General features: G+C 35.3%; 1 protein-coding gene across 1 annotated transcript in view; it reads right to left on the reverse strand.

Moving 5' to 3' along the window:
- Window positions 1–562: 562 nt before the first annotated feature.
- The window catches only part of GABRA2 (gamma-aminobutyric acid type A receptor subunit alpha2), a 61821-nt gene continuing 34761 nt past the window's right edge, over window positions 563–27622 (reverse strand). Inside the window, exons 4-9 of the mRNA XM_062574611.1 lie at window positions 23967–24187; window positions 21531–21613; window positions 18559–18702; window positions 17541–17693; window positions 8256–8458; window positions 563–871 (exon numbers count right to left, since the gene is read on the reverse strand). Of these exons, the coding sequence (XP_062430595.1) occupies window positions 563–871; window positions 8256–8458; window positions 17541–17693; window positions 18559–18702; window positions 21531–21613; window positions 23967–24187 (1113 nt within the window). The remainder of the gene's footprint in view (window positions 872–8255; window positions 8459–17540; window positions 17694–18558; window positions 18703–21530; window positions 21614–23966; window positions 24188–27622) is intronic.

Genomic DNA, 27622 nt, shown 5'->3' on the forward strand with positions numbered 1-27622 from the left:
AAGAAACTAGTGGCTTTTGCCATACAGTAGCCTCTAATACTTCCTGAGCCTATCTAGTATCCAGAATGGTTGTGAACAATAGAACTGTACAACCTCCGTACTCTGTTATGTACATGGGTACTGCTATTGTATGAAACAATTACACTTTTCTTAAAAAATTATTTTTTTAAATGATAGTTTCTTTCCTTAAAGTAGAATTAGTTACTTTATAGAAAAATATTTTAACTTTAAATTAAAAAAATATTATTCCTAAATAATTATGTAGGATCATATTTTCATCTCATTGAATGGAGAAGATATAATTCTGTATATCTCAATCATAGTTTAACAGAACTCCCCTGGGTATAGCGTTTAAAGAGCTGGCTATATTTGCCATGGGTGCTATCTGTTTACAGATCCCATGAATTAACACTGTGTCCCTCCTTTGGAGATACACAGGTAAGACATCTATATACACACTGTACATAATGGTTCACAGATTAGCAGTTATTAGTCGTACTGTACATAGCAAACAACCTATCTGATTAGAATGATGCTTTAAGTCCTCAGTGCAATTCAGATTTTAGGTTGATGGGGCAAAGCCAAGTAAGACAGGTTCCCTGTTTAAATATGTAGCCCAATACACTAAGTTAAAAGTACCAAATAAGACTGGAAACACTATTCTAGACATTCTGTCAATTTTGCTAACACTGTTGAATGTCTTCTTTGCTTCTTGTGGCTTCGCTTCTGGTTTTGCCTTGTTGGGTTCTGCAGTTGTAGCACTCTTGGAGATGGTTGGTAGTACTGAGTCCTTGGTAATATTTGGAGCATAGTTGGCAACAGCAACTGCATAGGCATTGTTTTTCTTAATGACAGATGCTTTTTCTTTTTTCTATTGGAAGACAGCATGAAATTAAATACTTATTGCATGGTATATTTGCCAGATCAGACTTAATAACATATCATTTCAAATGTAGGAAAAAAAAGTTAGTATGTTAAAATAAATACCAGGAATTGTATACTGCTAAATTCAAATATAAAGACAGGCACTTTCAGGCTATCCAAAATGAAGCTAGGAGTAACATAATAATGTTCTAAAAATGTGGACTCTTTTACACTATCAAAAGTCCTACAGAAGTTAGGTGAGGAAGGGTCTGTTACTGTGATTACAAGGATAACTGGAAAAGAGTCAGTCTTTAACTGCTTTGTATCTTGGTCTTCATAACAGAATTGCAAGATTTTTAATATACTCTCTGTTAAGAGGCTAGAAGTTGTGCATGGATGGATTGGATAAAAAGACTGGCTGGCATTATAATAAAATGAAAATCAAGCCATCTTTCCCACATAAATCTAGCATTGCTATTATGTCATATGCAATATACCATCAATAAATAATGGAAACGCTGTAAGAGTCCAGATTTTTAAAGTGATTGTGGAGAAATGTGTGTCTATAAATAAATAAATACAAAAAATATACACACATATATGCATATATGTATGCATATATACATCTTGAAACTTATACATGCATTAAGTAATTTATATGTGCTAATAAGGCATAAGATCTCACAATATCAAAAAATAGGGAAAGCAGAAGACTAAACTATTTTTTTCCTGCCCTTTCTAACTACTGTTTCCATTACTCATCTACAAAGATACTAATCTGGAGTCAGAGCAGGCAGGCAGGTAGATTGGCTGGCTAGCTGCCAAAACACAACTATTTGTATAAGATGTGGACTAAGAGAGCAGTAGTTTTTAACCAGTGAGGACTGCTCTTTCTCACAATTCCTCTAGGTTGAGACAAAATAATATAGCTAAAACGTTTAACTACCATTCCTACTTTGTTCCCTTCCACTCTGGCTTACTTCTTCATTTCCTGAAGTGTAGCACCTGATTTTGAAAACACTACCATCTTTTCCATTTGACTTTTTTCATGCACGTTAGCCTAGTGATCATTACTTAGTTTTCAGATAGTAAAGGGAAATGTTTAAATAAAAACAGGAAGTTTTTTCTTTGGCATTTAAAACAATAATAATACCAAACAAGTACATTTTTTAAAACTCATTCAGTTTTTTGGTTTAACGTTCCTTTGACTACACACAAAGTAAACAAAACCATTGAGTCTGATAAACTTTTGCTTTAAGCTGTTAATCTGAAATATGAACACGAAGGCAAACGTAGACAGACAAACAGATAAGCAGACACACATGTATGCCTCATCACTTTCCAGCTACAGGTCTGGTAGTTTTAAACCCACCATCTCGGATGTACTGACAGATTCAGAAAGATCTGAAAAATACACATAGCTGGCCTAAACAAGAACAACAAGGAAGTATAAGACCCAAGATCTATATGACTGCTTCAGCCTGACAGGGTTCAAACTAGATCTCTCAAAACTGCCCTCTAACCTCAAAAGTAGCAACTGTTCTTGGAGGGAACAAAAGGAGATATTGCAGGAGAAGAGAAAGTGAAGGACTTCCCACCCACTTATTGAAATTGGTACACAATCCAAAAAATGCAGGATTATGTATTTCATATATTAAATGTATTTTTTCATAAATTTTATATGTAGAACTGCTAAGAACTTTGTACATAAAATCTTATGTATTTAATTCTAAGACATGGATGATATTTCTCAGACATCTGATCTAAGAGATTTACTTTCTGTCATTGGAAAGAGATCGTAATCAAGAGAGAGGATGACTCCAGCCTGGTAGTTGCAGCAGTGAGCTGGGAATTAGTCCCAGAATAACCGTTTATTTTTCTAGAAATTATTCTTTAATAAAAATGCATAATGGTGATGAAAATAGGTATTAGAGCCTAAACATGACAGGGCTGGGCTGAGCTGTCAGGAATTACAAGAAGTTCAACAAAGGGGAATGTCCTGCATCTGGGGAAGAATAACTCCATGCACCAGTACAGGCTGGGAGCTAACAGACTGGAAAGCAGCTTTGCAGAGAAGGTGCTGGCAGACAACAAACGAGGCAGCAGTGCGCCTTCGCAGCAAAGCTGGACAACGGCAACCTGGGCCGCATTAGGAAGGGCATTGCCAGTGGGTCAGAGAGGTGATCCTTCCCCTCTAGTCAGCCTTGGTGAGGCTGCATCTGGAGTGCTGGGTCCAGTTCTGGGCTCCCCAGTAAAACAGAGACATGGACATACAGGAACAAGTCAGTGAAGGGTCAGGAAGATGATTAAGGGACTGGAGCATCTGACATATGAGAGGAAGCTGAGAGAGCTGGGACTGTTCAGCCTGCAGAAGAGAAGTTTCAGGGTGGGATCTTATCAGCATGTATAAATACCTGATGGGGGCAGTAAAAGAGACAGAACAAGACTCTCCTCACTGGTATCCGCTGAAAGAGGCAATGGGCACAAACTGAAATACAGAATACTCCACTTAAACATAAGAAAAAAACTTTTTTACTGTGAGGTTGCCCAGACAGGTTGCGGAGTCTCCATTCTTGGAAATATTCAAAATCTGACTGGACATAGCCCTGAGCAACCTGCTATAGCTGACCTGGCTTGGAATATGGGTGATTGAACTAGACAGTCTCGAGAGGTCCCTTCCAACCTCAACAATTCTGTGATTCTACAGGATCCTGTATGTTTTTAAATGGGTAGGTTCAGCCATCTGCAGCCCAATGGAGCAGGTGTGGGTATAGACAGACACAGGTATGCACAGCTCTGTGTGTGTTTTCAGACAGATACATAGATACACACACTAGCTCTGCAACGAGACTGATGTTATAAATGTTATAATTGTTACAAATCAGAGTTCTGCAGCAATTCCAAACAAAGAAACTACTATTAATCTGTGTGACAGACTGGAAGGAGTTTCTCTGGAAGGAAGGCAGCCCATATATAATTTGGAAACAGGCAAGCAAATGTCTTCTGAAGCAATGCATCAACAAGATGAAACAGATGAAGAAATGGTAACTTCTGACTCATTTAAGTCACCAACTGTTGTATTGTTTTGATTTGTTTTTTAATCTAATAGAAGTGGCCCAAGTGAGGGAATTCTTGTGACACTTCCCATGCAGATGCATTACTATTTTTTATTTCCACTGGGAGGCATCTACCCATTTTCTAACACTTGTTCTAACTAGTTGCAATTTGCTATCTATCAGGGCCATCTAAAATGCTAAAAACCTCATAGTCAAAGGTGCTGCCTCAAATGGCTTCTTCAGGGTTAGTTTCAAAAAAATTAAAAAAAAAAAAAGAAAAAAATCTGGGAACAGAGACAAAAGGGTGGATATTCAGCACTGTTTATTAATGACTTTCAGCACTGTTCACTAATGACTGGAGTGTGAAAGAGGGATGATCAGAAATGTACCTAATCCCTGTACCTGCTTTTCTATGAGGCAACTGCTGTGCTAACAGAATTAGATGGAATTTCCGTATAACACAAACACAGATGACTGTCACTGGGCAAATATATTTCGCTTAACTTGGCAAAGAATAAGCCTGATATCACATGCACAGATGTATCTGGCAAAAATAATAAAAGATTGTCAAATCAAATCCAGAGAGGAACATCCTAGGTAATTTGTAATTCCTCCCTTTCAGACACCTGAGTTTTAAAAAGTGTCTATAATCTCATTAATGAGAGCTGTATAATAAAGATGAACTAAACATAGTAAGACAAGCTATCAATATGTTAAAGGTTTAGCTTTTATTTATTAGCGAAGTCTGAAGAAAACAGAGAATTAGACATTTCAATGATATACAAATCCTAAAACGAAACAAATAATTTTGTTCCTAAAACAATTTTTAAATACTTGAATAATGTCTTATTTTAGTTAACCATGTGTATTTTACAGGTTTTCAGAATATCTGCTAATATTTTCAATAGACATTAAGAATGGTTCAAGAACAGCAGAGAAGGTCTAATACTAAAGAGAAGGGCAATGTGCTAGCTCTTCAAGGATAGAACTAGATCCCCTAACAAATGCGCTTGTTTCCAAGTGTAGATTCCCAAGGACTATATCATCTATTTCATTATCAAAAAAAAAAGGAATTTCAGAATTTCAGAAGATATACAATCCATATGTTGCTCATACTGGGACACTTGAATTTTGCTGTAGAGTCACTTCCCCCAGGAAGGAACACTATCTAGCTGTTAAACTGCTGCCACTTCTAAGATCATGCAACAACACTGTTAGGTTAATTTAAAGGAACAGCTAAAGGATGATCAGATGTTCATAAGGGTTTTCTACATTATTACAATGCAGTGGCAATGTGCCAGTCAGAAAAGCCTCCTGATATGCTGATAATCTTGTAGTAAACGATTCAAGATCTATTTCTAGAGTGAGTGGATGGATCTTGAAGCTCTGGATAGTTCATGCCCTTCTGGAAGCCACAGAGGAGTATAAATAAGGTACTCATTTTCTCTCATTTTCCTTTACCATTATCTGAACATTTTGCCTTTTTATGTATTGTGCCTTATGCATTGAAAGTGCTGAGAAACCACTGGTTAAATAAACTTTGCTTCATATCTACCATTATTATTCAGGCAGCAAATAATATTGTATCTTATTTTGGGGGGGGAAACACACAAATTTGAGTTTTCTTTGTCAGCAGAATTCCTTTTCCATTACTAGAATTCTCATTCTAGTGGGAATTCTGATGGGATAACATAAAATTACATAATATAGTAAGTCATTCAAGACAGGAAGTCACCTTTATCATTTATTCTGTGTTATTAAAATGATGAGTTATAAAGCTTGACACAAACCTAGGAGTATCACCAGTTCATTTTGTTCATCAAAAAAGTAAGAAATTCTGTCAGGAATTTCAAATCTTTTGAATGCCATTATTAATAGTTTCTAAATGGAATATGTGCATCCAGTTGTTTTCTGATTCTTGGCTATCAGAAAAACTAATATACATTCTATCTTTCTGTACTCTCTTTCCAAATCAAGTGGATTAAATAATAATAAAGCAGTCAGCCAATATGAACTAGCTAAATTTTCTGAATAATTAGATAAATTGAAATGATTTACATCTGCTGAGGTCAAGAAACAAGTCAAACAAGTCAGACAGTTCCCAATACAAAAAACAAGTACTTGGGAAGTACAGGGAAGGTATGTTTTTGCTCCAGACAGAAAATATATGGGCTAAATCTTGAAATTTTCAACAAGACAAAACTTTCTGTTGCCTTCAACAGGAGTTTTGCCCACTAATATCTAAAGATTTTTCAGGTTTAATGCTATATAAATTCAGAGTCCAAACATACAAAAAATTGGCAAATGGATACTTCTTAAATAAAATCCACTATCTGTTACTGCAATTATTGCTCTAGATTCAGGATCTCTGGAAATTATTTTTATAGCATGACAATTCTGAGTTTTAACTTCATATCCTTCACATAGCAATTAAGCTCTTGTTCCACTCTTCACAGATAGACTTTGTTGCTGCTGTTGACGACGACAATGACAATGATAATAATAATAGTAATAAAATGTTTGGTCAATTCAGATTCTTTTGAGGCATGACAAAGTGTTTTTTTCAAAGTCAACTCAAATTTCTCAGGTGGCCTTAAACTGTTGAAGGCTAAATAATCATTTAAAGGTATAGCTCAGTATGACAGAAGTAAAAGGACGTAAGCTACTCTTTCAAAAGTGACTACACAAAGCAGGCTGCTGTAAGAGCAACAGCATAATTTATTCTTGTTTACTAGGTTACCAGTAGTGGGGCTATCCATAGTTTGATTTTGTGAATGCTCCTTCAGTAACAGTTCTTGAAATTTGTTCCAAGTTACAAAAGGAAAATTTCAGACTAATCTTCAACCAATACAAAAAGATCACAATTAACCTTGTAGGTGAAATCAGTTTCAGATCTCTGTCTTGCCACATACATGTCCCAGAATAACACCCTTCATTGCTATGCTTTATTATTATCTCATTCTCTGTAAAATGAGAATACATTGGTGCTTAATAGCACACTGATGTTTTATGGGAGTACACATGAAACTTGAAGAACACCTTGTAGCTTAGTTTTAAAGCATCTCTAAAAGCAAGGATATTAGTCACATTTAACATGGATTATAGCAATATCCTTGCTGTTTCTGGAAAATAAAGTTACACTCTCTTAAATCTCTTCCTGCCAAAATAGAGGATTCAGAAAATGCTAGAACACAAAACCAAGCAGAAAAGTTCTTGGGACAACACAGGCAAACTTGTCTCAGGCTCAACTACTGAGATCTCTACACTGAGGCTTATTGAGAAATGGTCATATCTGAGAGAAAGGCATGTAAAGTATATCATGGTCAGAGCTAACAATAAATATATAAAATTAAATAAATAAAAGCAATAAGTACAGAGCTGAGATTTTTATTATTTTATTTATTGTTGCAAGAATGTATTTATGATTTTACTTGAGAGAAATTCAGGCAAAGCAGCAACAAGGGCCAGTCACTTAAAGAAATTCATTTTACATTTGTAACTCAAATAGCGAGATGTTTAGGACCTTGCGACACAGCATGGTCACAAGGTACAACATAATAATCTTGCCACTCTGCTAGGCTTTCTTGCTAACTACTAGGAACATTTTCCACTTTTTTGAGAAACTTTATCACAAATCTCTCATCACAAGACTAAGCTTCTTATTAGATGATAATGCAATGGAAAAGAATAAATTAACTACTGCTAGAAAATAAAAGAGCCTCTTTTTGAAAAATAGTCAAGAGTTTGTAGGAGTTCAAATTTTTCACAGCTTTCTGGCAGCTAGCTCATGAACCCATATGCAAGTTCCACAACATTTTATGAAATTCCAGAAAACATAGTTTACAAATTATTATATAGCTTGCTCTCATATACTAGATAATATAGACAATAAAAAAATAAAAACTTGATAACGTTGAAATCTAAATGATACAAATATATATTTATTTACAAATCTCCCATAAATTTTTTTTCATATTACCTATACTCCAACTCTACTCACTTCAAACAAAAGGATCGATGAACAATCTGACTTTAGGGTTTGGGCAGCTATTTCTGATGAGGGACTTTTCAAAAGATATAAATCATTTACATTTCAATGTGGTTCAAGTTTCAAGGTAATACTAATAACAATTAACAGAAAGGTACTTCCTTGCAAAATTTCTATATGGTATTCTCAGGCCTCCTCTAATCACCTTTCTTTTTTTTCCCTCTTACTAGCCACTGTCTTTAATTTTGATTTAATGTAACACGTATTCTTCCGTAAAAGCCAACTTTATAAAACAACCTAGTACAGCTGTTTTGTTATAATAAAGGGGTTATTTCCTTAGGACTTACCTTATCATTTACTACACTTTTTCCATCCCAAGCCCATCCTCGTTTTGTGAAGTAATTTACAGTTGCAAATTCAATTAATGCAGAGAATACAAATGCATAACAAACAGCAATAAACCAATCCATAGCTGTTGCATATGCTACTTTGGGAAGTGAATTTCGAGCGCTGATGCTCAGTGTTGTCATTGTCAACACGGTTGTTACTCCTGTAAGGGGAAGAAGAAAAAAAAATATCAGTAATTTTACTTGGATAGTGAATGTTCACAAAATACAGAACAAAAATTATTCTGGTATTTTTGTAAAACACAATAGAAAAGCTTATCTAGCTTGGTGACAAACTGCTAGCACCATGTTAAGGATTTCAGCTAGATTTTCCTTTGGAGTATTTTGATTCTATTTTAGTGTTTAAACCTCCCCTTTTTAACCAACTGAAGATTTCTTTTACAGGAGATGGATGGTTTTGTTTTTTTTTTTTTTTTTTTTTTTTTTTTTTTTTTGGGGGGGGGGGGGCTATCAAAACAAGTAAGAGACAAAATTATTATCAATTCCTTAATGAAATCACAATACTTTGCAGCACTACAGTAATAACAAGTAATATGCTAGTATCTCTTATAATGTCTTTCTTCTTGCAGTATCCTGACATATAGACATTTCACTTAAGAAAACTTGGATACAATGGCCTAGCATACATCTTTTATGGCCGGCTTCATTGCAATGGCTACAGGTCTGGCACCCATCTTCACTGAAAGTATCACACAAGTTGTCCTTTTTTATTAGAATAATGGTGGGTTTTGCCAGTAGCTTTTCCACTAACAACCCAGTGAAACAGTTTATTGTATTTCCGGGTTTACTTTTCATTCAGGTAACATGGATTTTTCTCTAGAACAGTGCAGTGATTCGAAATGGCCAGATTATTATGACTGCATACGATGTGCCAGAAAGTAAGATTTGATGATCTAAGAAGACTCTTCTTGCACTGTAGTAGGTATTTAAAACACTTTATAATACTTTTGTTCTTAATGAAGACTCAGTAGGAGGCCATAAATTATTCTCCAAAATTAAAAAAAAAAAAATACATGAGAGGAAAGGAAGAGAAGATTATTTTTCTGCATCATTTTTAGCAAGCAGAACCACACAACCATACACACAATCATCATACCTTAGGTAAAACAGTCTTCTCCACCTCAGGGTAAATCACATTTAGACAAAATAAACCATTTCCTTTGTGGTACTCTATTAAAAATCTCTCCAGAATGAAAAGCAAAGCAAAGTGATATACTTAGCACAGATCAACAAACCCACACACCATTATGACAGCAAAGGAGCTTTGACAGCAGAAATGTTACTAACAGCACATCTCAGCTTCAACTACAAATTCATAAGATTGTTGTAACAATTCTCGAGAGGAAGGAGTCACTATCTCCAAGCTAGATCGTCCACTGTTAGTAATCTGTGACCTAGCTTCTGCAGGGTAGACCAAGCTCATTTTCTTTTCTTTTTTTTTCTTCTACAAGGGAAGTATTTTTAACCACTGTTTGAAAGGGAAGAAACTAGCAGTTAGGTCCACTCAGTCCTCTTCTGGCTTTGCAATTTCCATTTTTTCTCAATCTGTAAAAAATCTCCCTCTCTGAGGGTGCTAGAAAGGATGACAGTGCAAAGCTAAGTAGACTCAGTCTCAGCCCTACTCTTCCTTGAAACGCTTCCAAAGGCTTGTGCAGCAGGGAAAACAAGGTACAGAAACATCCTGCTAATTGCATAGAGTATCCAGACACCTAAGCTAACATAATTCACCCATTACTAGTTTTTTAGCCTCCATGCATCAAAGTTGTTGCATTTACTCTGGAATCAGCTGTGGCAATTATGATCTATTAGCCCATAAAATGAAAAGGAAGCAGACTGTATTGTAAGAAAATATGTAGACTATGTATTTTGTAAAGAATTTATTCACTCCTAACACACAATGTATGGCTTAATTATTTTTAGCATCTCCAGGAAAAAGGCGCACCTATCTTTCATTTAAAATTTTCACATGCAAATTTTAGCACAGGTCCCAAGCTACAGATAAATCATTTTAATTATTCAAATGCATCAGTAAGGCGATTATTTCTCAAAGGTAAGGTGACCTTATTCCTATGCAAATATACACAGTTTCTAAGATACTGTTCTGTTTAAGTCCTAACTTTTAGAATAAACTAATTTTTAAGTCCCAATGCCATAGTCAGAAACCTTACTTAACTGCTGACCTTTTCTAGTCTCTATTAAAACATCATGAATTTATATCTTATATCTCTTACATATCTTATATAAGACATATATCTTATATGTCACCAACTGACATTGACAGCTGTCAATTTCTCTAAAAAGTACAGCAAGCCACTTTGTTTCCCAAATGCTAATCAATCAGTAGATTGCCAGACAGTTACCAATTTATTCCGTCATTCTATATATTCAGTGATGGTTAGCAATAGAATTCACTTAACCTGAATGAAGCGAAAGAAAATGGGACAGGAGATTCAGGCTATGACACTTGTCAGTTTAGGCATCTTTAGTATTTTTATACTTGCTATTCTTAAGTCAACACAGGTGACCTTGCACGTAACAGTTTTCTTAAAAAAAAATCAGTATGAGCAAATATCCTGTGGTAAAAAGTACTGAATGGAAACAACCTGCCTCTTTGTAACTGTTGAACCTCAGCAGACTAAAAAATTATTCACATAGAGGAATAAGTTCAACTTGTAAAACAAAATCCATTTATTTCGCAAAGATTAACTTAAAACTCCACAAAACCCGTAAGTTGACCAGATCTGAAATTTGTTTAGAGCCTGATTCCCAACGGCATTATATATTTCTTAACACTAGTGAACTCAGATTTCTATTAAAAAATGGCAAGTGGAATGTTGTCCTGCAAACTGAGGCAGTCAAAATATTAGAAGAAAACAGTCTTCTGCCCCAAAATCATGCATTAATCTGAAAAGCCTAAACGATATAACAGGCTATGTAAAGACTGCATGATGTCTCTCTGTAATTTCTTTAAGAAAGGCTACCGTTTATATACAGGTGAAGAACTACTACAACTATAGCTCAACATAGAGCAAATGTAGCAATGTATAGATGCTAGAAGGATAAATATGATCTTGTAAGACACTACCAGCAGTCATCAGTCTGACTTTAATTTGAACACAGTGAATCACTGCATTTGGCACGGAGGAGGAAAAAAAAGGATGTGAGGGAAGAGAAATGTGACCTTACAGCCTCTACCTGCCAGTGTATTACATATGTTTCTCATGACAGGATGCAATTCCAGCCATACTGTTCCTCCCTGTTCCCCTATACCAACTGAATTGGGCCCATCTAGGATAAATGTCCGAACTCCCTTTTCTTTTCTGCATATAAGAAGGGGATTGGATGTGTTACAGAAATCCATTTCAATTTAGTATTACAATGCCTTACCCCTCCATTTTGTTTGTTTTAGATTTGACAGAGGAGTGCAACCACTACCATACATATTACCAATGAATTAAAAAAAAGTCACTTTCTTTTGACATTTCCCTTCTCTGAAAATATAAAGTATTTTCTACTTGCCAGTAAATATGTCTCCATATTACTACAACTGCTGTTCTAAGCAATACTTGCATCTAAATGCTAAATATTCTCCACCACTACAGGTTTATTCATTCCAGGCAACAACTGGAGTTGATTGCCTAGGATTTATTTTTCATGCTGCTGACTTTGAAACTGCATCTGTTCACTAGAGAGAAGATCTCCCTCTCCAGGGCCATTAATCCAACACCTTTCACTGGCATTAAACTTACAAATGTAAAAAATACCAGCTCTATCATACTCTGGATTCCAAATCAGATGGGTGCCATTCAAGATGTGCTTAAAAGAGACAGCCATCTTCGGCCAAATAATGTCTGTCGCTTAACAGTATGGGGCACTCAAAAACTAAGGACTAAAAACTAAGAATATGTACCTAAGTGTATACTAAGTTTTAAAACTGAAATCTGACATGGCAGCTAGGTTTATGCCCATTATGTATGCAGAAGTTCCTTAATAGGGACAAGTTCTTCTGGATTCTAATTTTACCTCTTGTATGTCAATTATTTTTTTCTAATTTGAACAGATTTTAGTCAACTAAATCATATCCTAACCTTCTGTCTTAGAATGTGGACATCTCCTTTGAAAATGACAGCAATAGGTCTCAATAACAAACTACTAAAGGTCAATTTTGTAACAAAACATGTACTTCAGCTTTGCAAATAGTTGGTAAAAAGTCCTTAAAGTATGTTCCAATTCTTATAATGTTACTGTTTCTGTCATGTTACTCTTCCCACAATTTTATCTATTTACCACAACACTTTGAAAAGATGCATGCAACAGTTGAAGAACATACCACTAAAGAACTGACAAATGCCATATTTTTAAATTAAGAAGATACTCAACCCAGTTCAAAAACTAAACAGATTCATAACATAACACAGTAGAAAGAAAGGACTGTTGTCCCTTTTACAGAAATACAGATTACTACCTAATCTTAGCACCTCAGGAGTAAATGGCTAGAGGTTTAAACATAAACACAACTCTGGGGATAGTGTAATTTTAAATATTATGCCATAACATTTGGCTACACATCATATGGGGTTTTTTTTTTCTGTTTACCTAGTAAATATGTATTGCTTCAGAATAGAATAAAAAAGCAGCATATGTTGACTCTGCTTAGACACAGGCAGATAAGTCTAAATGACACAGAGAGATTTTAGAAAATAAGTGAAGTTCTCTGTCTTCCCTTCCTGCTAATGGGACAACACAAAAGGCCAGAAGCCTTCTGAAATAGCATGGAAGGCCAGGGACCATAACATTATATCTTTCCAGGAAATGTACACTCAGTCAGTTAAAACCACATATGGGTACATATGGTATTTACTCTAACTCCAGTACCACACTTATATGATTATGCTCTTTTGGAACATGAGCTAGGATCTTGGCATACCACCGAGCGGGGAAGATATATTAGTTTGTCTGCAAACAACTCCCGAGTCTCTAACCAACTGCTGTAGGCTGCCAGGTATGCAAGCCCACAGTGCACCAGTAGTTAAACAGTATTATGTCTGCAGTGAACAGAAATTCCCCATTCAGAAAATAAAGACTGAAAGTGGTAAATACTGGGATGTTTCCAAAACACAGAAGACAACCTGCATCCTGCAAAAGGAGAATAAAGATGGTTGGGATTTTTTCAACAAAACTACAAAAAAAATACTTTGTATAAACAGAACTGTTCATAAGGAAGGGTATACCTCATTCAATTTTCCGTGCAAAAATATCTGTAGATGAGATTTAGGTTTGTCTTAGGATGCCATTTCTACATTTGCACAACAGAAGTAAATTTGTTTCAGGTTTGAATTTTTTGTTTGCTTCAAATCACAATTAATACAGCTTCAGAAAAGATAAATGAAGAAGAAAACATAAGGGAAGGAAAACAGCACAAATGTAAAATGAACAGAGACAATAGAGTTCTGACAAAAGGACGAGGCAATATGAACTTAAAATTCTTTATCTTGGACAATGTACTAAAAAGTAACAGACATTATTATTTTTGGACAACAAGTTGAGTATGAGCCAGCAATGTGCCCTTGCAGCCAGGAAGGCCAATGGTATCCTGGGGTGCACTGGGAAGAGTGTTGCCAGCAGGTCGAGGGAGGTGATCCTGCCCCTCTACTCAGCCCTGGGGAGGCCTCATCTCGAGTCCTGTGTCCAGTTCTGGGCTCCCCAGGACAAGAGAGACATGGAGCTACTGGAGAGAGTCCAGCGTAGGGCTACAAAGATGATCAGAGGGCTGGAGCACCTGCCCTCTGAGGAACGGCTGCGAGAGCTGGGCCTCTTCAGCCTGGGGAAGAGAAGACTGAGGGGGGATCTTATCAATGTCTATAAGCACCTGAAGGGAGGGTGTCAAGGGGACGGGGACAAACTCTTTTCAGTTGTCCCGTGTGACAGGACAAGAGGCAATGGGCACAAACTGAACCACAGGAAGCTCCACCTGAGTATGAGGAAGAACTTCTTCACTGTGAGAGTGACAGAGCACTGGACCAGGTTGTCCAGAGAGGTTGTAGAGTCTCCTTCTCTGGAGATACTCAAAATCCCCTGGACGCAATCCTGTCTAGCATGCTCTAGGTGACCCTCCTGAGCAGGGGGGTTGGACTAGATGATCTCCAGAGGTCCCTTCCAACCTTACCCATTCTGTAATTCTGTGATTATTTTTGTTCTTGCCTACTGCAGAGATCAAGTAATACACATCTAGCTACATACATGTTAACACACTCATTCCTATCCTGGGTGCATTAAAAGACACAGGTTATTATAGCATTGTGAATTACTAAGAAAACTAATTTCTACTTTTTCTGTCACCTACTTCTAGTACTGCTATTCAAATATATATGCTTCTAACTGTTATGATCTGTTAAAAATGAAGTGAGAATTTAATAAGCTGTACAAGATCAATTTTTCTAATACTGCTGACATTAAATGCATAACAGTAAACACATTACTAAATGAAATAGATTGCAATCTTGCACTAAACAAAGGTATTATGAACCAGACTTACTTTCTTTCACTAAGAACGCAATCAAGTACCTTTCAAATTTATCTGTTAGGGAAAACATATTCAAGACTTATTTAATTAACGTTGGTAAAACTTTACTCTTCCAATAATTTAAGCAAAGTAGAAGCAATATAACATTAGACTCTAATTCATTTGGGATAGCTTAGATCAACAATATTAAATAGATGCCATAAATGAAAGGGATTAAAGAGCTCAACTATAAAAGAAGCTTCATTATACCAAGTCCTTAATGTTAACCTACAACTTGAAAGTACATTTTGTGAGGACAGAAAAGAGAAAGAAAAACAATTTCTCTCAAATATGAAATACTAAATGGTGCTTTGAATAACTTGAAGTTATTTTTCTTTGAAAAGAACAGTACTGGAGCAGTTAATCCTTTCCAGAACTCGGTAGCTTTCAAGAAGTTACTTGAAATATGTTTCTCACAGATTCTGAAAAACTTTTTATCAAAACCACTACCTTGTAATTTTTAAAATTGCTATCTTTATTATGTAATACAAATAAAATGGATATCTAGCAAGTGATTACTGGCATCCACATAAAACAAAAAAAATAATTAAGTACCTGTGGTATGGGCTTCCTGTGGCACTGGGTGGAACCTACCTGAAAGTACCACCCGAACAAATGAGATTTTGACAACATCTGCCTAACTCTAACTGGGGAGATTAATTCAGTATGAGTTGTGAAAAATAAAAATCAGTAGATGAACTTTGTTATGAAATTGTTGCTAACTTCACATTTTTGTAGCACAGTTAGCCAGGAAACCAGACAGCAACAAGAACCTCAGTGACAACTGTTAATTGCCTGTGGTAAAGAGAAAGTCAAGAAGATTGGCCTGAGGTTACATGATTTGAGAGACCACTGGTGGTGGCTTTTGCTTTGGTTTAATCAAGGGTGTAGCAAATAGTTAAGAAAATATCTTCTCAGGAGACATGTGACCCTGAGCAGAAGGCTAAGCCCTGAGGTACAATCACTGCATGCAGCGACCAGGCTGCCAGCCAGAACCCAGACATACCAATGCCAAAGTCACTGCCCTATTCCCCTGGGTTCATGGTGATGGCATAAGCTGTCCTGTAGGGGATGAGGCCTTGATTGGTGTGAGTGTGAGGGGTATTTGTGTGCGCACGCATGTCTGTCTATGTGCTAGAATAGAAATATTAGAATAGAAATTTCTATCTACCTGCTATACCCATTCCACTTAGTAAATAAATTTTAGATTATGTTAAAGGACCATGTGGCTCTGTTCTTGCAGCCACCCCTCAATTTGCCCAAGACATCATGAAACAGGCAAGACGATCACATATCACAACTATTCATTATTCATATTACACTAAAGCCTGGGAAGAGTAAAGCAACAGGCTGTTATGCAGACACTAATTATTTCCCAACAACATAAATTAAATAAAAAATAAACTATGAAAAAGAGGTATGCAGGAAGGGACATAACATTCCAGGAGAATAATCTGTGCCTTGCTGATGATGATACCAGAACAGAAAGTCCATTTTAGGAAGAGAAGATGAGAGATTATATTTTTAGAAAAAACAGATACAGTATTCTAAATGTGTAAGTAGGGATACAGAAAAGGGTAAACACAGCAGTATAGAAGGATTTGATAGGGTATTTGCAAGGCTGGCAAACAGGAAGGGGAAGGAAAGATGCACAAAAAATATACTGTGGTAAGTAGAAATGTCAAAATTGACATAGGACTTTGAAGAAACAAAAAAACCCTGTATCTGCCTGTAACTGCTCAAGAAAACATGGTAGAATTATGGTTCCACTAAAACCATTGGCTCATTCCAACTGACTTCAATAAGGCTCATATCTGAATCTGCAATTTTTATGATCCGTTGTGTGGCACTTTCTCTAACAGGAAAGATTGTGAGTGCTTTGTTGTGCATCATACTTAATATGTATTTGAGCTTGCCTTGTTATTTGAAGAGTGCATGATGTTTACAGAGAACTAATCATATGATTTTATGTAGCATTTTTGGTGATTGATTTCATGCAGACATTACTTTCTTTTTGTAGCGCTAGTCTCTTTTTCTTTAAAAGCAAACAAACTAAAAGAACTGTAAGTTACACAACGAAGAAAGACATTTGTTACTTTGCTTTGATAAAGAAGAGAACAATATCTTAATGTAAGGAAACCACTATTTATCTGCACTGTTGAAGCTGTTCACTGCCTTACAGTGCACTCCAATATGAATTAGTAAGAAAGACTGGCCCTGACTCTCAGATTAGGGTCTGTTTTCATGAACTGCAGCTTGCAAAGTTTAAAACAACTGAATAATTTAGGTCTTTAATTTGTATCCAGAAATGCGCTTAAGTACCAAAATATTTTTATCAATGTCAATGCAACATTTCAGAAAATAATCTAAATTCACTTTTTAAATAGAAAAATATTTTCATATTTTTAAATCCTATGAAAACTTTTTCCTGTTAAAAGAATAAAGAATATATAGGCAGTTCTCCTATATGCTAATCTTCAAAAACTTTGGGATTCTCTGTAAAGCTGTAAGCTGCAGATGAAAACTGTCTGTACTAGAAATAGCATTACATTCTACTAACAAACCAACCTGAACAAAAAAGGCCTTTGCCAAGCAGGTTTCAGAAATGCTTCCTAAAAGTTTCAGGTATTGCAAACAAAGCAAATGTCACTGAGAATACTCACCAAAGACTGTCCTTGCAGGTACAGACTCTCTGTTCAGCCAAAATGACACTTGAGAGAGAATGACAGTCATGATGCAGGGAAGGTAAGTCTGAATGACAAAATAACCAATTTTTCTCTTCAAGTGAAAATGAGCTGTCATTACTGTATATTCACCTAATGTGCAACAAGTAAAAAACAATGAAAAAAGGTTATCATCCTAATAAATTCCATTTCTTTGGCAGAAGAAAGTTTGGTATGTTTATGTGAACAAAATGCACTGTGGTTAATTTGCACAAACCGTATTTTACGTTAGAAAGCATCCTCCAGAATACAAGCTAGTTTTTAACACTGAACACAACTACATGTTATTCCCACTGAACTCCAGGAAAGATCAATACTCAATCTGCACAGTATCTTGTAGGAATGATTTCTTATTATCAGGAAATACTGTAAACCATGACAAGAATTTCAGTCTTGTAGGCTCCTGTATATACCACCCCTTTATGTTCACATAAAAGCATGTTAAGGCCTTATTCTACAGTCAGAAGGCAAGCAGGCGGGCCACCACATCCCTGCACATACAGGAAGGTTTTGTCTATTAAATAGTCTATTAAACCAGGTAGAATAATCGAGTGTTTAATAGCAAAAACAAGAAGAAAGGAAAAAAAACCACTGAAACTAGCATATTTTACTATTTAGTAGACAAAAAAGTGCTGTTTGCTGTGCTAAATTAAAAGAACTATCCAAGGCTTGGATTACAAATAAAGTATTTTATCTTTATTCAAGATTAGGCTCCAGACAGCATATCAAAACAGTGACTGGGGACTAGTTCCCCTCTACTATCACTTGTTACTTATGAATTTGAAAGAATCAGTAAAGTGCCCATATATGTTACTTGTACGTACACATCAATAAATCATGCCTCGTATCTCACATGTTGTAATAATTTCATTTCATGCAGCCTTCCAACACCAACAGCAATTCCTAGTGTTTATTACAGCCAAGCAATTGCCTTTTCCTTTAAACATTTTTTACTAACCTGTACTTGATTTAACTGTCTCTTTTCCAATTGTTTGGCCTAAAAGATCATACTGATTCAATCTTGAACCATCTGGTGCCACTTGCACTGAATCTGAAGCATTGTAAGTCCAAATGTATGTCACTTCTGAAGTTGTGTATGCATCTGTGGGAAGTAAGATAAAAAATTTTGTCAGCAATTTAGACTAAACAGCTTCCATTATTTGCAACATCAAAACTTATATAATTAGGAGAGCTACTTAATTATCTTCCCCAGAAAACCCTAAAATGATATGGTAAAAAATGATTTGGCCATTTGAAAAACTTTATTGTAGGCTGAATGCCTATTGTAGCATGGGAATAGGGCACTGATTTGTGATCTTATTAACCACAATTTATTGCTACTAAATTAAATGCAACAGATGTTAAAAGACTTATCAGAGTACATATTGTATGTATTCCAAAACCTATGTTAAGCCAGATTAAAAAGACAATGAAAAGAATAATTTGTAAGATGTGGGACATACTGAATTTTTGGAAATTCATTCATGTTTTGTTCTAACCTTCAGTTGTCCTCACTCTCCCCTTTTCAGAATGTATCACAAACATTTTCTTATTAGCTGGAATTCATACCTAAAATGGGATGGCAGGTTCTGTAACAATGCTCCTAAAAAACTGTAGGAGCTCTGTGCCTTAGCATTTATTCTCTCTTAAGTTTCACTCATTATCATGGAATCTCTTTGCGGGACACACCGAGATTATGTGTATGTTCTGCACCTTTTTCCAGGCTAATACCCTACTAATAAAACGGAGTACAAAAAGTACGAAAAGAAGAGGTTAGGCCACTGATGGAAGAAATCGTGTATTCATTCTCACTGATTAAGAGAGGTACATTTTAAGTCCTATCCCATGACTGTAGTGAAGTAAAAAAAAAAAAAAAAAAAAAAAAAAGAAAGAAATGAAACATTTCTGCTGGGCTGCAGACATTTTCACTTGAGAAATCTCTGGAAGCCCTGAAGGAAGCAACTGGCTATAACCTGCACGACTGACAAAATCTAAGAAGAGGATAGTTAACATTATCACACACTCTAGTAGAGACTGTTAATACTTCCCTTCTAGATCTCCAGGCTCCAATAAGAAGGTCTTTGCTCTGATGCAAATAAGCAGTCTTGCCAGTTGCTGATCTGACCCCAACTCCCCCATTTTTGTTAGATTTTTTCAGTGGGGATGAAGAAAGGCAATCTATTAAGCTACAACTTCTCCAGTACATTCAATTTGGCTCTTCTCTTGTGTGTAACGAGAAAACGGAAACATTCTTGAAGGGTGATGGTCTTCCTAGCAATGTAAAATTAGTAGCATGTGAAGAGCTGTGACAAATGTATACTACTCGTGGACTTGCCTCAGCTAAACTAAAAACTTTCAGTATTCCAGCTTATTTTTAATGCTATTCATCATTTAATTTCTATCCCAGAATAAAAGCATAGTAATCTAGAAATGAGTTCTCAGTAAGGAAATAAGAATGAATGAGACGGCTCTTCAAAGGGACCAAGAATATGAGCCCTGTGGATAAGCTAATAAATAGGGTGGAGCATAGTTGACTACAGGAGAAAAAGATAGCTTTCCTATAATTACATTGCTCACAGTTTGACATGGAAGGATGCTTTATAAACAGAACAAACATAATCGGACATAGAACAAATTAGTAAAAAAGAAAAAAAAAAGAAAAAAAAAGAAGAAAAAGAAAAATCACACAAAGTCCAAAATACCTAGTAAGAAGGGTTTCAAATTTATGAATGCAAATGAAGGCATAATATAAAGTAGCCCTTTGGCCTGATTACTGGTTTCATTATTATGGGTTTTTTTAATCAGTTATTTTGAGGCTAAATTTGGTTTCCTAAGTTTTCTTTTTTGAATTCAGAGTACTAGTTCTCCTCATAAATCAAACATACTTTACACTATGTGCATGCATAAAAGTATTGTTAGTCAGTAGTTGATTTCACTAACATCTCTGGTATTACTTATTTAAGCATAGAATATAATACTTAGAGCAAAAGAAGGCTTCATGACCAAAATGTTATTAATTCTAATGACCTTTTATCTCTATAGCTAAGATCTCCCGAAGCATCGTCAGAAGCACAGACTTGGTTTAAGGTCCTTCCTCCCTAAATCGCCCCCCTCAATACCAGGGAAAAGGGACCTATTAGACTTGTGGACAGTGTGCACAATGCTCTGATGAGTCTGGTGAATGATGACATTAGTGACAGCATAGCATCTATTTTGCAACCTGCAATGGCTGCAATTAATATAGAATCGGCTAGAACTCAAGGGTATTAACCACCTTCCTCAAAAACCCATGTCCTTTTCTGGGGCTGATAAAGAATCTAGGCTGCAGCCACAGAAAAAAAGAAGAAAAGCTTTCTTCATCAAGAAGAAAGAATGCAATGTAGGTAAATGAAACTGTAGAAAATAGAAATATAATACTAGTGAGATCAAAGTCCACTTTTTAACACGAAGTTGGGCTAACTAGTGAACATTTTTATCACAAGAAGCCATCTGTTGTTGCCTTCATTGTTTAAGAATATAAAAACCAAATATCATTAATAATAAAGAGAAAATAAATATTTCAATAAATGAAAACAAATGTTAAGGCATTCTTCAAAGTCTTTAATCTGGTGTGCATTAATACAATATGTACATTTCACACACAGGTCTGCATTCATCAGTATGGTTTGGCATACCGGAATGAAAATAGATCAGTGCAGTGCTGAATTAGGTTCATAGTATTTGTTGTTAGATAGAGTCAAGAAAGCTCTAAAATACATTAAAAGACACAACAATGAATAGAGAAAATATTTCAATATGTTTGGTTACAACTTTAAAAAAGTACTCTCTTGTGTTTCAAATTTCTCTTATATCAATTTTGTGAAACAAAGTGATGCTGACCAATGTTAGATATTCACTAACCAAAGTCTATACTTCTGGTTCGGTACTTACAGCTGCCAAATTTCAGTGGGCACGAATGAGCATCCATAGGAAAGTCCTCCAAGTGCATTGGACATTCAGCTTGGACTGTAAGTCTTAAAGTCAAAAGCCCATTATGCATTTAAGTTAGTTAGCAGGACAAGAAATCAATTCCACAAAAATGAACAGAGTTCATGCTGATTTAGGAGATGAAACTGAAATGTTATATTAAACTAATTTGAATTTAAATCAGCTCTTGCTTATTCTATGTGTTCCTTCAGAAGATATTGACTTATCACATGAAAAACTTAAAGCATCTGACCTCAAAACTGAGAAAATGCCATTTAAATGAAAATATAAATTATGTAACTGCATGTTGTTAGGAACAGTCATTTTCCCCTCACAATACTCCAAGGTACATATGTGATAATATGGCTCTCAAAAGCTCATTACAAAAGCATACAGAATATAGCTGATTTACCAAAGGACTGTGCTCCATAGTTTTCTGAGAATTTTTTTTACAGTCTGAATGGAAGGTGTATAAAAAAGCATTTGTGGGTTTTTTTCAAAAGATATATTCTTAGCCATTCTCCATGATACTACTGATCAGAATTTTATTTATATTTAAGCATGATAATATGTTAAGAATACATTAATTTTTGTTCATTTTTGAAATATTACTAGAAATATCTCAATATTAAATATAGGCATAAATACAATAATTTAAAATTTTGAACAAAACTTTTGTCAGACTTTTGTTTTTTCAATATATTTAATTCAAGAAAAAAGAAAAAGAACTACTCTATTCTTTTTTCTTATCCTGTAAGTCACCTCTGGGTGAAGATTTTTGGTGGAGATTTTTTCAGCATTTTTCCATCTCTCTTCATCCATTCTCAAACATTAGCTACATCTTCCTGTACTGCCAGTGGCCCCCAGTCACTGTAATCCCCACTATGTTCTACTGTCCTACCTTCCCTTCACCAAAAAATGTTCCATATTTCTATTCTCTCACTCCCCAAGAATTTGGTTCTGAAATTGGGGGAGGTAAAGAGGAGAGAGAAGAGTTAGAAAACAGCTGGATGCATAAGAAAGAACTTCATGAACAATCTTATAACATCTGTTATAAATCACACTATCATTTCAAATACGAACAGATAAAAATGGTTGTTTAAAATCTATAATATGAAAGCAGTGTAGACATGAATCTCATATCTTCAGAAGCAATATACTTAAAAGTAATAGAAAATGGTCTGTTGATTCTAGCTGACATGACTGATCTTATTTAAAAAATAAATCTTCAAAATTTTTTCAAATTATACTTCTTATTATTTATAGCGTATGATTTGAATACTTCTTGGAAGGTAAAAATTTCGGTTTATACAAAGACAAGTTCAAATATTGATTCGAGCCCAAACAAAAATACTATAAATGAGGTCTCAATTTATTTCTAGGAATCTATTCTGAGTCTCTCCAAGAACCGTATCATTCAATATGATTAGTAGTTATGCATCAACACTCAGTACTGTGATGGCTTGGGTGTCATACAGTAAATCAGGCTTAAGGTCTGCTGGCATGGCTGAATGGCAAAGATTGCATAATACATGTTTGCTTTATGGCTTAAGCTTTGTATCTTACTTGAGCTGGGGATTTTAAGTCTGCTTTCACAACCAATTCAATTTATTAAAAACATTCAGAGAAAAACAAAGAAAAATAAGTTAGTTTCTGAACATTTGAATAAAACAGTTTCAATGATATAGATAAAATTATTGCAAAAAAATCAAAGAAGAAATTAGTCTTACAGAAATATTGCTTATGCCTATGAACACATGCTGGTTTTATAAATTATTTTCCAACCAAATTAACAATTTATTTTACTAGCTAAATATTTATCTTAGCTGCTAATCATGCACAGTATGCAAAAATTAAAAATTAAAACTCTAAGTAAAATATTATAATTAGATATACAGAAACTGTTATTGGAGAGAAAGATCTGTTTTCCCCGCAGTTCTTGCTGGAAAGAATTTAAGCTCCTATTAACCTTTTCTTCTTCCTCTTTTTGTTGCCATTGATCTCAATAATAAATTTCCACGTGGTTAATATAACGCATACATTAACAGGCCTTCAGTAGAAATCACATGCTAGTTTAAACATTCTAACGTGGAGTTGGTAAACTCTGAGTATTTTAACAATTCTTGTACAATATTTCCCATCTAAAGATCTCAAAGTAGGTGGTCAGTATCTTTTAATGTATTTACAAGCATGAAAACTGAAAAACCATGCAGGAAAACTAATCTGTCCAAAATCATCCAACAAACCTGTAGCAGAAATGGAAACAAAACACACATTTTTCTAGTATTGTTTCTGCTGGGCTACAAGTAAGGAAAGTCTTCTGGGAACCTTATTTAATTGCTATTTGAAAAAAATATCAAAAATATCAAAAATAACATGAGAACAGATGAAAAGGCATACCTCATGGTGTACAAGAGAGTTCCATCATCTTGGATTCGTAGAAGCTTGTTTGGCATTGTCATGTTATGAGCCACTGACTTCTTCCCATTGTGAAAAAATGTATCTGGGGTCCAGATTTTGCTGGCCATTAAGTTGTTCAATCGAAGAATATTCATTGGGCCCTTAAATTTCAATCTCTCATCCTTCCATCTCTGACGGAAGAAAACATCTATTGTGTATTCCTATAATGGAATAAAGATAATTTTTGACACAATGAAACATTAATCTCCTTTTTGAGTATCAGAAAAGAAAAGCACTAGTCTCTTGGTAAAACTGTATGATAGGAAGAAAACTCATCACATGAAATTGTACAATACTGAAAGGAACTCAAGATATTAAGGGTATGATATTTGTCTTCATGATTGCTAAACACTGTTTGCATTTTGAACCCTTCCAATATTTAGATTTCTGCAGCTGGTACCCACTATCTGTGGGAAAGATAATTTCAATAAATACTGATATTTTACATCAAGCATGAAAAAGGATACAAAAAGATATTAAAGGATATTAAACGGTCCCTGCAGTAGATGCACCTGTAGCAGAGTAATCCAGCATTTCAAGAGCACAGAGAATGGGTGAATTTCAAATGAAGGAAACAAGACTATCCAAAATGGGTACAATATATTCAGCAAGATGGATACAAGAGAGATTTATTTCTGAAGGAAAAATAAACCAGTAGTAAGGCCCTTCTATAGTTATGGATTTCATTAGCATAAGCATATAGACAAGGAGAAGTGGAGTCTAGATCTTCCTTGAGAGCTGATGAACAAAAGGTGAAACATAACCTGCTGAAATCTGTTCATATGCAAGGACTGATAAACAGGATTTTACTTTGATATCTAATATTGTGAAGGAAGTGTAGTCTGAAGAACAGGATGCAAGAAAAAAGCAATTGATGACCTACACTGGATACCTCTGTCACTCTTGCTAGATATTCCATCTGCTACTTTTTGTTGCTATTCTAAATCTAAAAAAAAAAAAAAGAGATACTGATTAAACATTGACAGTATAAGGTCATCAACTAACTTCAAACTGTATGTGAAAATTGATTGAGGAGTTTGTAACTGTGAGCACTGCTTATGAACTGTAATTCCAAGAACATGAAAAATTTGTAGGAAACTGTATGATGCAGTGGCAAATGTTAGCTTGGTGCAATTTCAGTTTTGCTGGACAGATGAAAACTGGATCCATACTGTCAAATGATCAGTATGTTATAACAGTCTGTACCATTGCAATTACTTTGCAAATGCAATTGTTTAAGTAAATTGTTCTATTTATACAGTATCCTTGAATGGAGCTTTACTGATAAAATCCAAACAGCATAAGGAAGAGAGCTAAAAGTGGTTTCAGAGAACTTACTGGATCCCATCACTTTTTACTGGCCGCCTTGAGCACTGGTTAAGCATCAGTTCGCTTCAGTCAATCATATTGTTATACAAAGGACTGCTGACTGAGTAGGCAACAAGAAGCGACAGACAGCTTTTCCCAGCAACACTTCCTCTGTGAGCCCAGGAGCTGGCAGGATCTTTTCCAGATCAGGGCCAGAGGCACAGAGAAGCAGGTGGAAGAAGCATTCTGCTAGCTGAAAGAGCATGGCAAGGGCAGGGGAGAAAGCAGTTTTAACCAGGAACTTTTAATTTCATTTGCACATTATACTTGATCTTCTTCTGTGTCTAATCATTGCCAGAGACACTCCCTCTTGATGCCCATTTCTCTACAATAGACCATGTTGAAGGGTCCTGTTTTATCTGCTGATTTTATATTGCTTATTTCCTAAATAACTTATGACTTAAAAGCCTATATAGAAATTGTAAATTACTTACCAGTCCCATTATACACCAGGGAAAATTAGAAATCACACAAAATCAAGGACGATCAAGGGCAGCAGGAACTGTGTGCTTGAAGACACAGTGGAATATATGAGATCTGACTAGAAATACCAGGTAATCCAAAGAAAACAATTGCCTAAAATCTTCCTTATGGTTTCTGTCTGAGAGGTTTTGTCCTATTTCAAATAGATAAGCTGTACTGAATATTCACTAAAAGAAATCATTGCCATATATCAGAAGATTGATGGTTGGGGTATAAAAAGTGTGAAGAAGAGCCTGAGGGAATAAGAATTCAAGGGCCTTCAAAAGAGTCTGAGGAAGCAGAACTTTGAAATCCCACTGCAGTTCAACAGTAGTGTGTGATAATTCCTGCAAGTTCCTTTGACAAAGATCCCCATACACATGGACAGATGAAATATGTATCTTAAATTTTTTCAATGTGTCCATCAATAAAGAGTTTCAAAGGTCCTGCTTCTTCAGTCTTCTATCATTTATAGAGAGAATTACAAGAGCTATAAAAGAGAAAAAAAGCAGGAAAGAAATGCCACCAAATCAAAACAGTACCAATTAAAAAAAAAAAAAAAAAAAAAAAACCCTCTGATGCATGGCAACTACCTAAGGAGAAGAATAAGCAGGGCAGAATCGGAGTTGCAGCCTTGAAAGATCCCACTGATAAGTCTATGACTGATTCACAGGTAATTCTAATTTCTCCACTGGCAAATTTCTGTTCAATCCACACTGGAAATCTTTGTTTTACGGAACACCCCATTTAGAAGATGGAAAAAGGTAATAAACCAAGCTTTAGTAAGAATGATCATGACCATCTCTTCCTTCCACTCACCGTAACAGTAATAAAACCTCATGTAGTTCTTATATAACTTTTCTTTCTACAGATCCCAATGCATTTTGCAAAAGACTTATTGGGATCTCAGTTTTATATAAAGGGAAATCAAGGCACTGGGATGAAATTAACTTACATGACTAGCAGCAGCAAAATACAACCCTAACTTCTAATATCCTGGTGCTATATTCACCGATCCAGGTTCCCTCATGAACCAAATCCATTCTACTTATGATCATGAACATCCCTACAACAATCACTATACAGAACAAAAACATAGGAAACTATTCAAGTATTTTGAACATAAACAATGTGTTAAAAAGTCAGCATTCACCAAAAGATTACATAAAGATTTTGTAATTATCCCCTATTTAAAACAGTAATCACTTTGTCATAAATGTCAGTAATGCTTACTTTTCAAGCAAGGCTAATATTCTGTTAGAAACGCAAATCTGGATTCTAGAGACAAAGACCCAAATTAATACCTGATATCTGTTTTATACAATCTACACACAGTCTCCTATATGAAAAAGAAACGTGTCAGCATTGGACAGTACCAAACTATTTCCAACATAGTATCTCCATAAAATCACAAGATCTTACTTCCAAAATTATAAAGGACTTCTATGATGATTTCTAGACATTCAAATGCTGCTTGCTGATTTGTGCCTCAAATGCTTTCACAGCTGGACTCTAACACAGTACAATTAAACATAAACTGTCAAGTATGTATTACACTAGCCTCTATGAAATTTTAGGGATAGAGAATGAGATTCTTATTACAGTGCTAGAAGCACTGAGCCTCTGCCAGTTCACTAGTCAGAAGAATAAAATGGTGAAATAATTGCCTTTCTCTTTTAATTTGTAATAGTTGGGGCTGACTTTCATAACATAACTAAAGACATTAGTATCTCTGGGAGAAGCTTTAACTGACTTGGGTACAAGCA

Source organism: Rhea pennata, chromosome 4, assembly GCF_028389875.1.
Source record: "Rhea pennata isolate bPtePen1 chromosome 4, bPtePen1.pri, whole genome shotgun sequence".
NCBI lineage: Eukaryota > Metazoa > Chordata > Aves > Rheiformes > Rheidae > Rhea > Rhea pennata.